General features: G+C 50.4%; 1 protein-coding gene across 1 annotated transcript; it reads right to left on the bottom strand.

The window, feature by feature from the left end:
- Positions 1 to 831: 831 nt before the first annotated feature.
- Positions 832 to 11,156, bottom strand: RCN2 (reticulocalbin 2). Its single transcript, XM_040326574.1, has 5 exons — positions 10,878 to 11,156; positions 9,969 to 10,082; positions 5,741 to 5,837; positions 1,465 to 1,607; positions 832 to 1,216 (listed from the first exon to the last, which is right to left on the bottom strand). Exons 1-5 carry the CDS (start codon positions 11,139 to 11,141, stop codon positions 1,064 to 1,066), a joined length of 771 nt encoding a protein of 256 aa, XP_040182508.1. The 5' UTR covers positions 11,142 to 11,156; the 3' UTR covers positions 832 to 1,063.
- Positions 11,157 to 11,527: the final 371 nt, after the last annotated feature.

Genomic DNA, 11,527 nt, shown 5'->3' with positions numbered 1-11,527 from the left:
CATATCAGGTACCAGTGTGATGTCATATCATTACCAGTGTGATGTCATATCATTACCAGTGTGACGTCATATCAGGGGGGGCAATGTAAGGTCCAATATGTGAGTCAAGACTTTTTTTTGGGGGGGCAATGTGAGACAGGTTTTCTTATTGGGGGGGGGGAAGTGAGGTCCAATATGTGAGCCAGGTCTTTTTTTTTTGGGGGGGGGGGCGGCAATGTGAATTCCATAATGTGAGCCAGGTCTTTTTTTGGGGGGCCCAACATGGTAGCCAGGTCTTTTTGGGGGGGGGGGGGGGAAGGGGAGGTCCAATATGTGAGCCAGGTCTTTTTTTTTTTGGGGGGGGGGGGGGGTTGTTGACTCCATATCACCGGCCATGGCTCTGGAATTGGATGACAATCTCTTCCGAAGGTCTGATGGGTCTCCTCCCACTTTTGGCCATACGGTGTTTTAGGTTGAAGCTCCGCCCCCACACATGACCTGCACGTCCAATCACAAAACAACAAATCCGACAAAAACAGACTTCAGACTTCACCGTTTTGTAAACTTTATTCAATGGAAGGAAAATGAAAAAGTAACACTAATCCGATCCAAACAATGCTCCGCCCACACCAGGAAGTGCCCCGCCCCTCTCCGCCCCCGAGGAGCTCCCTCTAAAGGCAGTGCGACGTATCACAGCAGGAAGATCCGGATTCCAGGAATAAAAAAAATAATGAAATGCATCAGGAAAGGAAATCTTCCCCCGCGTGGCGCCCCCCTCCCCCGCGTGGCGCCCCCCCTCCCCCGCGTGGCGCCCTCCCCTCCCCCGCGTGCCCCCCCCCCCATGTCTGACTCTTATTCCAGAGTTCCACTTTCCTCTAAATGAAGGTAAATACGTAACAAAATCCGTCGGGCGACAACCGCCGCCATCTTCTACACACCGCTAACATTCGATGTAACCTTCGTCTTTTGGGAAGGAAAATAGAAAATATTCCTCCAAAATTTTCTCCGGGAATTTCAAAAACAAACAAACAAAAAATCTATAAAGTTCAGTCACCGAGCTATAAATAGAAAAGAGTTCAGCCAATCAGAGCTCGTCGTGGTAGAAATGTTCGTCCTGAAGCTGCCGGCCGTAATCTGTGGCTTCGCTGGTGAGGAAGATGTCCCGGCTCTGCAGGATCTCCGCCTCCGAAAGTCTCCCGTCCCCGTCCTTGTCTATGGTTTCCACCAGGTGACCGGCCTGTGCGACAGAGAGAACATTCGTCATAAGAGGACGTCATAGAGAGAACATTCGTCATAGAGAGAACATTCGTCATAAGAGGACGTCATGGCGGGAACATTCATCATAAGAGGACGTCATGGCGGGAACATTCGTCATAAGAGGACGTCATAGAGGGAAGACATAGCAGGAACACTGAAGTCATTTGTACAATTTGTCGATCAATGATTGAATGATTAAAAGACAAGAAGATCTGTAACATGACTCACCTCCTCCTCTGACACCCCGACATTGTTCGGGACGATCCAAGACAGAAGTTCTGAGGGGTTCAGCTTCCCATCACCATCCTTGTCATAGTCATTTTCAAAGCGATCTCGTTCCACAATCACCCACTGAGGGTCTTCTGTGGCGTCTGCGGATAATAAAAAAATAAATTGGTGATAATTCCACAATCTTCCCATCAGTCCCAAAGTTTCTCACTGGTCAGGAACTAAGGGGCCAAGCCCAACCCCTGAAAAACAACCCTCACCATAGGATTTTTGTACTCACCGTAAAATCCATTTCTCTGAGTTCATGGACGGACACAGCAGAAATTGGCCTTAGGATTATTATCCTCCCTTTTAAGAGATTGACTAGGCAGAAAAAATAGCATGTTAAGTGTTAAACACTCCACACAGTACAGCTCCTCCCAGGGGGTGGATCCCCCGGGTACATCCCACTCTCTGTATGACGCAGCCTCATTTCGTAAACAAGCAGTACAAACCAAGGAGGGGTGGGTGCTGTGTCCGTCTATGAACTCAGAGAAATGGATTTTACGGTGAGTACAAAAATCCTATTTTCTCTTTCGTTCATAGACGGACACAGCCTTCATTGACCTTAGGGACGTCCCCAAGCAGTGTCAAAAAATTTCGAGGGGTGGGAAAAACAACACAGCAAACCAAGCTACACCCCAAACAAACCAGAGTTCCTCAACGGAGGAACTCCAACCTTAAACTGCCGCCTGCAAAACCTTGCGACCAAAGGAGGCATCCGAAGATGCACTCACAGCCACCTTGTAAAGCTTTGAGAAGGTGTGGACTGACGACCAGGTCGCTGCCTTACACACCTGTAACACAGACGCTTGATGGCGGAAAGCCCAAGAGGCACCAATCGCCCTGGTCAAATGCGCCGTGACCTGAAAGGGAGGCGCCCGCCCCTATAGGGCATAGGCCTGAAGCACGACCTGCCTGATCCACCTAGAAATGCTGGCCGACGAGACCGCCAGACCCTTCTTAGGACCAGTCACCGACACGAACAGTGAGTCCGACCTCCGAAACTGAGCCGTAGCAGACAAGTACACCCGTAGGGCCCGAACCACGTCCAAGGAATGCAAAGTGGCCTCCTTCGGATTCTTCGGCCGAGGACATGAGGATGGAAGAACAATGTCCTCATTAATGTGAAAAGCCGAAACAACCTTTGGAAGGAAAGACGGCTGCGGCCGCAGCACCACCTTATCTTTATGGGTGACCAAGAAAGGAGCCTTGCAGGACAAGTCCGCCAGAACAGATACCCGTCTGACCGATGTAATTGCCACCAGAAAAACCACCTTCTGGGAAAGAGTCAACAAGGGGATCTTCCGAATGTCCTCAAAGGGAGGCTTTTGAAGCACCGAGAGGACTAAATTCTAGTCCCATGGCGGCAGTGGAGGGCGCACCGGAGGGGCCACATGCCGGACCCCCTGCACAAACGTACGCACCAAGGAGTGCGCCGCCAAGGGTCGCTGAAAGAAAACACCCAAGGCCGAAATCTGACCCTTAACCGTACTTAAGGCGAGAGCCTGATCCACTCCACGCTGCAAGAACAGCAGAATCCGGGACATCACGTACGTGAGGGGGTGCCAATTCATCTCCTCACACACAGAGATGTAGGTCTTCCACGTATGATGGTAAATCTTCCGTGAAGTAGACTTCCGTGCAGGCAGCACGGTAGAGACCATCGAGCCTAACAGGCCTCACACCTGGCTCTCAACAGCCACGCCGCTAAAGCCAAAGACTGTAAAGCAGGGTGGAAGATCGGACCCTGCGACAGAAGATCTTCTTGCAGAGGCAGACGCCAAGGGACATCTGCCACCAGACGCACCAGGTCCGCGTAACAGGGACGGCACGGTCAATCTGGGGCGATCAGGATTGTTGGTATCCCCTCGGCTTCCACTCTGCGCGGCAGGCGAGGAAGAAGCTTCAGAGGAGGGAAGGCGTAGAATAGGCGATAGTGACCCCATGGTGCCACCAACGCGTCTGACGCGTCCGCCCACGGGTCTCTTGACCTGGCCACGAACCGTAACACCTTCCGACTGAGTCATGACGCCAGAAGATCCACGTCTGGAGTACCCCACTTGTGACACAAATTCCGGAACATGTCCGGGTGTAGCGACCATTCTTCTTGGTCTAGCGATAGTCGGCCTGCCAGTTCTGTACCCCCGGAATGTAAACAGCCAAAAGAGCCAGAACGTTCTTTTCGGCCCACCAGAGGATGTGCGCGACTTCCGCCGCTGCAGCCGAGCTCCGTGTGCCCCCTTGATGATCGACATATGCCACGGCCGCGGCGTTGTCCGACTGGATCCTGACCGGTCGGCCCTGCAGACCCAGAGACCACTTGGTGAGGCACAGCCTGATCACCCGGAGCTCCAGGACATTGATTGGCAGGTGAGACTCTTCCCGAGTCCATCGCCCCTGGGCTGACTGGACACCCCACCCCCCCAGCTGGAGAGACTGGCATCCGTCGTGACCCCTGTCCAATGGCACGGCAGAAATGATTTCCCGGTCCAAAGTACCGGAGACGTCAGCCACCACACTAGGGAGGACCTGACTGGGCGACTCACCCAGTTCTGGTAATTCAGAGACGAGGGGCGCTTGTCCCAACGTGACAGAATTTCTCTCTGTAACACTCGGGTGTGGAATTGGGCATACGGACCCGCCTCGAAGGAGGCCACCATCAGACCCAGAACGCGCATGCAAAAGCGAAGCGACGACCACTTCCGGGTCGCCAACCGCTGCACCGCAGATTGCAGAGTCTGCAGTTTCTCCGTGGGAAGAAAAACTCTCGCCTCTGAGGAGTCCAGGACCAGCCCCAGGTATTCCAGCCGCTGAGACGGTACCAACACCGACTTCTGGATATTCAGCAGACAACCGAATTCCCGGAGGGTCTGGCAGGTGATAGACACGTCCTCCTCTAACTCTGAGCCTGAAGAAGCTCTCAGAAGAAGGTCGTCCAGGTATCCCACGATAGCGATCCCGCGCTGCCTTTAGGAGGGCCAGAATCGGGGCGAGCACCTTGGTAAAAACCCTTGGCGCCGAAGCCAGGCCAAAGGGAGGGCCACAAATTGAAAGTGGTCCTCTCCGACCGCAAAACGCAGAATCTCTGGTGCTTTGCGCATATTGGGATATGCAGGTACGCGTCCTTGAAATCCAAGGACGCCAGAAAATCCCCCTGATGGAGCGCCGCCACTACCGAGCGAACCGACTCCATCCTGAACTTCTGCACCTTGACAAAACAGTTGAGGGCCTTGAGGTCCAGGATTGGACGGACCCCTTCCTTCTTTGGGACCACAAACAGATTGGAGTAAAACCCCTGAAACCGTTCCAGTAAGGGAACCGGCACAATCACCCCCCTGACCAGCAGATCCTGAACAGCCCCTGACAGGGCCTCCCGCCTGTTTGGCAGACAAGAGAGAAACTCTATCTTGTACCCAGTGGGCCCCTGTAATTCAGGTGCCCGGCTCCCGACAAGGGGCCGGACACCTGAATAGGGGGTGGCAGCGGCAACCATAGATAGATCCTATGGTGAGAGAGGTGATGGGGGGCGGCGCCCGTGCTCCCTTTATGGACGCACCGCCACTGCTTCACAGGATCCATGTTTTCTGTATTTGCAGAACGACAATCTGCCTTGTTTACATACTATGGCTGTCATTCTGTCAGACTAACGAATGAATGGCGGGGTCCCGGCGGGTATCAGGCCTGCGGAACCCAATGATCAGCTCAGCGATGTTACACAGAGGGAAAGAGCCGCCGTGTGCGCCCACAAAACCCAGAAATGCAGAATCGCCTATATATACTGTATATATGTGATTCTGCGCAGAGCGGCCGCCCTGTAACAGAAAATGTGGGATGGGGCAGTCGGGAACCGGCTAAGCAGGCTCAGAAAAGATAGCCAGCCCCTCCCCCCCCCCCCTGGGGCCGCCATCAGGGGGTACAGGCAGTACACCTGTAAGGGGCCCGGAGGTCCCCAGGCCCTGGATGGCAACCCCCTTTTTTTATATATATATAAAAAAAAATTATATATATTTTTTTTGTCTCAGAGGTCCCCCCCCCTTTTTTTTTAATAAAAAAAAAATGTCCTTAATATTCTTTTTTGTTTTTACTAAAGGGCCCCCCCCCCCCCGTTCTCTGCTCCAGGGGGCCCATGCCTGAAGCTGTGTAAGGGGGCCCATAATTCCTGATGGCGGCCCTGCCCCCCCTGTAGAGATATGTGGGTGGGTTGGTGTGGCCCCTTAGTCTCTGGTCCTCATACCTGGATCCTGGGAATATTCCCCGAGATATTCTTCTAGACTCACAAACCCGTCGCCGTCCTTGTCGTGTTCTTCTAACGCTCCTTCAATAACGAATTCCTGCAATGGAACCGACAATTCACTCAACTTTATCGCCACACAACATAAAACATTCTTCTTGTATTGTCCACGTCCCTCTATATTAGGAAATGTTTGTATTTTATTTCTCGAAGATAATCCGACCTTTCTGTCCCCCCCCCCCCCCCATCTTCCTGCTAGGAGACCATTCTCCTCCGGGGGGGGGGGGTGACCACTCCATACACATTCTGCTCTCCAATAGACCCCCCCCCCCTATGTCCCGGGGCTACAGGGGGAAGGGTCATAACACATGTGGTGCCATCTTCCTGCTAGGAGACCATTCTCCTCCCGGGGGGGACGGGGGGGCCCTCCATACACATTCTGCTCTCCAATAGACCCCCCCTATGTCCCGGGGGGTACAAAGGAGAAGGGTCATAACATATGTGGTGCCATCTTCCTGCTAGGAGATTATTCTCCTCCTGGGGGGGGGGGGGGGGTAACAGGCTTTAAGGCACAGGTAGGCAACCTTGGCCCTCCAGCTGTTGTGAAACTACAAATCCCATCATGCCTCTAGGAGTCATGCCTGTGATGGTCGGGGGTCTTGCAATGTCTCCTGGGACATGTAGTTTCACCGCAGCTGGAGGACCGAGGTTTCCCCTCCCCCCGCTCTACGGGAACAGGATCTTTATTTGTTATTTATTTTGGGTTACAAACATCTTACCTTCTATGTCCTGTAGAATCAAACAACAGCGGCGACACTCGGGGGATATAGAAAGTCCCAAAACCCCCCCTGACTTTCCTTCATGTTTAATGTATAGAACGTTTTACTGCAAATATTGCAAATTCCCAAAGTCAGAGTGTGGCACGTCGCTCCCCGCCAGACCCCTCCCCCCCCCCCAATCCTTCAATGACTTTCTCCCCAATAGGGGCCAGCAAGATATGTCGGGGGGTGTGCAGTGCTCCCCTATAATGTATTCCCCATCAGCACTTCCCTCCCTCTCCACAAGATGGCGCTGGTGCTCTGTATTATAAGACGTGTCCCGAACCTGAATGCTCTACATCTCCGTCCAATCACATCGCAAGAAAATTACAACACCTCCCCCCAAACCAACATACAGATGAATGCCGGGCTCCGCATCTCTACAACACCACTACTACTACAACTACACTACTACTACATCACTACAACACCACTACTACTACTACTACTACATCACTACTACACCACTACTACTACACCACTACTACTACTACTACACCACTACTACTACTACAACTACACTACTACTACTACTACTACATCACTACAACACCTCCCCCCAAACCAACATACAGATGAATGCCGGGCTCAGCATCTCTACAACACCACTACTACTACAACTACACTACTACTACATCACTACAACACCACTACTACTACTACTACTACATCACTACTACACCACTACTACTACACCACTACTACTACTACTACACCACTACTACTACTACAACTACACTACTACTACTACTACTACATCACTACAACACCTCCCCCCAAACCAACATACAGATGAATGCCGGGCTCAGCATCTCTACAACACCACTACTACTACAACTACACTACTACTACATCACTACAACACTACTACTACTACAACTACACTACTACTACATCACTACAACACCACTACTACTACAACTACACTACTACTACATCACTACAACACTACTACTACTACATCACTACAACACCTCCCCCCAAACAACATAAAGATGAATGCCGGGCTCCGCATCTCTACAACACCACTACTACTACAACTACACTACTACTACATCACTACAACACCTCCCCCCAAACCAACATACAGATGAATGCCGGGCTCAGCATCTCTACAACACCACTACTACTACAACTACACTACTACTACATCACTACAACACTACTACTACTACATCACTACAACACCTCCCCCCAAACAACATAAAGATGAATGCCGGGCTCCGCATCTCTACAACACCACTACTACTACAACTACACTACTACTACATCACTACAACACCTCCCCCCAAACCAACATACAGATGAATGCCGGGCTCAGCATCTCTACAACACCACTACTACTACAACTACACTACTACTACATCACTACAACACTACTACTACTACATCACTACAACACCTCCCCCCAAACCAACATACAGATGAATGCCGGGCTCAGCATGTTTATACATAAAGTTACACGAGTCCGGGCTGTACCAACCAGATACACCTTATATTATCTCATGTCACATTGGATGATGGAAATCACTGCTACTTAACCTCTACTACATCTCTACTACTACTACATCTCTACAACACTACTACTACTACATCACCACTACTACTACTACATCACTACTACTACTATATCACCACTACTTCTACATCATTACATCTCTACTTGTACAACACCACTACTAGACTACTACTACACCTCTACTAGACTACTACTACTACACCTCTACTTGTACAACACCACTACTAGACTACTACACCACTACTACTACATCACTACTACACCACTACTACATCTCTACAACACTACTACTACTACACCACTACTATTACTACTACTACTACATCACCACCACCACTACTACTACATCACTACAACACCACTACTACTACTACTACATCACTACAACACCACCACTACCACTACTACTACTACTACTACTACTACTACTACACCACTACTACTACTACTACTACTACTACTACATCTCTACAACACCACTACTACATCACTACAACACCACCACTACCACTACTACTACTACACCACTACTACTACTACTACTACTACATCTCTACAACACCACTACTACTACATCACCACCACTACTACTACTACTACACCACCACTACTACTACTACTACTACTACACCACTACTACTACTACTACATCACTACAACACCACCACTACTACTACTACTACTACTACATCACTACAACACCACCACCACTACTACTACATCACTACAACACCACTACTACTACATCACTACAACACTACCACTACTACTACTACTACACCACTACTACTACATCACTACAACACCACTGCTGCTACTACTACTACTACTACATCACTACAACACCACCACCACTACTACTACTACTACTACATCTACACCACTACTATTACTACATCACTACTACTACTACTACTACTACTACACCACTACTACTACATCATTACATCTCTACTTCTACAACACCACTACTAGACTACTACTACACCACTACATCACTACATCTCTACAACACCACTACACCTCTACTACACTACTACACCTCTACTTGTACAACACCACTACTAGACTACTACACCTCTATTACTACACTACTACAACATCACTACATCTCTACTTCTACAACACCACTACTAGACTACTACTACACCACTACTTCAACTACACTACTACTACATCACTACAACACCACTACTACACCCCGGGGGGGGGTCTCACAGACTGTCATCCAGCCCCGCTCTTGCTCCATCTGGGCTGCGGGTGGGCAGGGCTCCTACGGGTGATGGCTTTTGTCACTCCTTTGTGCTCCTGTCTCCTCCTCTGCATCATGGTGGCTTCTGCAGTGCGACTCCTCCCTCCTCCTCCTAGGCATCCAATAGGATCGCCTGTCCTTTTAGCCAATCGGGTGGGGGGTGGGGGGGGTCTCAGGACCCGCTTCCCAATTTGCCAGGAGGAGGATCAGTGTGACAATAGTGAATATTCATTCGCTATTATCACAGAACTGGGTGGGCTTGGGGCACAATGCTCTGCGCCCTGAACCCGCCCTTTTTAAAAGCCAATTAGAGCTTCAGGCTTTAATCACATGTTTCAAATAAAAACACCCCCCATTGGAATCCATGCGTCTGGTGCCCTGCATGTAGATTAGGGGGCCGGATGCATGGATAAGGGGGCCGCGCCCGTGTGCCCCTATTGGACGGGCCCCGCCACTGCTACTCCAGTGATTTCCAGCCTCTAGTGGTATTATGGGTCACGTATAGAATATACAAAGTTACAAAGATTCCAGCCGTACGAACGCAACAAAGAAACTACAAGTACTAAGAACCTGACACTGCGTTGTTGTTGGATGGGCAGTGAGTTGTCAGACTCTGAGTTGTCAGACTCTCTGGACTCTCACCGTCATGTAATCGGTTTCCTCCGGATGTTCGAAGTCTGAAAACTCCCTCAGATCCAATCCCGGGGTATCATGGCGGTCCGCGCGCTCAAATCTCTTCTTGTCCCTCAGATGGATCTTTCCGGAAAGACAAAAACACTTTTTATTAAAAGAGACCTGATGATGAGGAGATACGCTATAGTGTCAAAAGTATTGGGACACCTGCCTTTACACACACATATAGTGTCAAAAGTATTGGGACGCCTGCCTTTACACACACACATATAGTGTCAAAGTATTGGGACGCCTGCCTTTACACACACATATAGTGTCAAAAGTATTGGGACGCCTGCCTTTACACACACATATAGTGTCAAAAGTATTGGGACGCCTGCCTTTACACACACATATAGTGTCAAAAGTATTGGGACGCCTGCCTTTACACACACATATAGTGTCAAAAGTATTGGGACGCCTGCCTTTACACACACATGAACCTTAACCATGTCCACCGGGGCCTATTTTGGCACTTCTCTCTAATCACATGCTTAAAAAAAAAATGAAATGAAATCCATGCGTCAGGCGCCCTGCATATAGATTAGGGGCTGGGCGCATGGATTAGGGGGGGGTGGTGCCCCTGCGCCCCTAATGGATGGGCCCCGCCACTGACTGGGACACAGAAATAGGAGCCATTGGCTCCCATTACTGTCAATCAGAGCCAGTGAGGACAGAGTGGGGGGTGGGGCTGAACCTGGCTCTGTGTGTCTTATGGATACTCAGAGTGGGGCTCAGGAGCGAGCTCACACAAGTGCCCCCCATATCTAGTGGCTTCTATGGGGGGCACTTGGTGGGGGTAGAACCCAGAGTGCTGGCGGGGGACCCCAGAAGAGGAGGACAGTCCTATATATCCCAGGTTGACTTGGAGTCACTCACCAGACGGAAGGATTCCTCCTCGTCATCCTCCAGGACGGTGTCCTCATTGTAATGGATGATTCGATCGTACATGTGCAGGTTGTACTCCTCCCAGGTGACGATCCCGTCACCATTCCGATCCACCTCCGAGAACTGCTCCTTGGTATCTTCCAACACATAATGCTTGAAGGACATCTGAATCCACAGACTGAGCTCCTCTACAGGATGAGAGAGACACCCCGCATGAGACACCCCAAAAGAGACACCCCACAAGAGACACCCCATGAGACACCCCGCATGAGACACCCCGCATGAGACACTCCAAAAGAGACACCCCACACGATCCACCTCCGAGAACTGCTCCTTGGTATCTTCCAACACATAATGCTTGAAGGACATCTGAATCCACAGACTGAGCTCCTCTACAGGATGAGAGAGACACCCCACATGAGACACCCCAGGAGAGACACCTCACAAGAGACACCCCATGAGACACCCCACAAGAGACACCTCACAAGAGACACCTCACAAGAGACACCTCACAAGAGACACCTCACAAGAGACACCTCCGAGAATTGCTCCTTGGTATCTTCCAACACATAATGCTTGAAGGACATCTGAATCCACAGACTGAGCTCCTCTACAGGATGAGAGAGACACCCCGCATGAGA

Source organism: Rana temporaria, chromosome 10 (assembly GCF_905171775.1).
Source record: "Rana temporaria chromosome 10, aRanTem1.1, whole genome shotgun sequence".
NCBI classification, from domain to species: Eukaryota; Metazoa; Chordata; class Amphibia; order Anura; family Ranidae; genus Rana; species Rana temporaria.
Note: the sequence above shows the minus strand (reverse complement) of the source record. Positions and strands in the feature narration are given on the sequence as shown.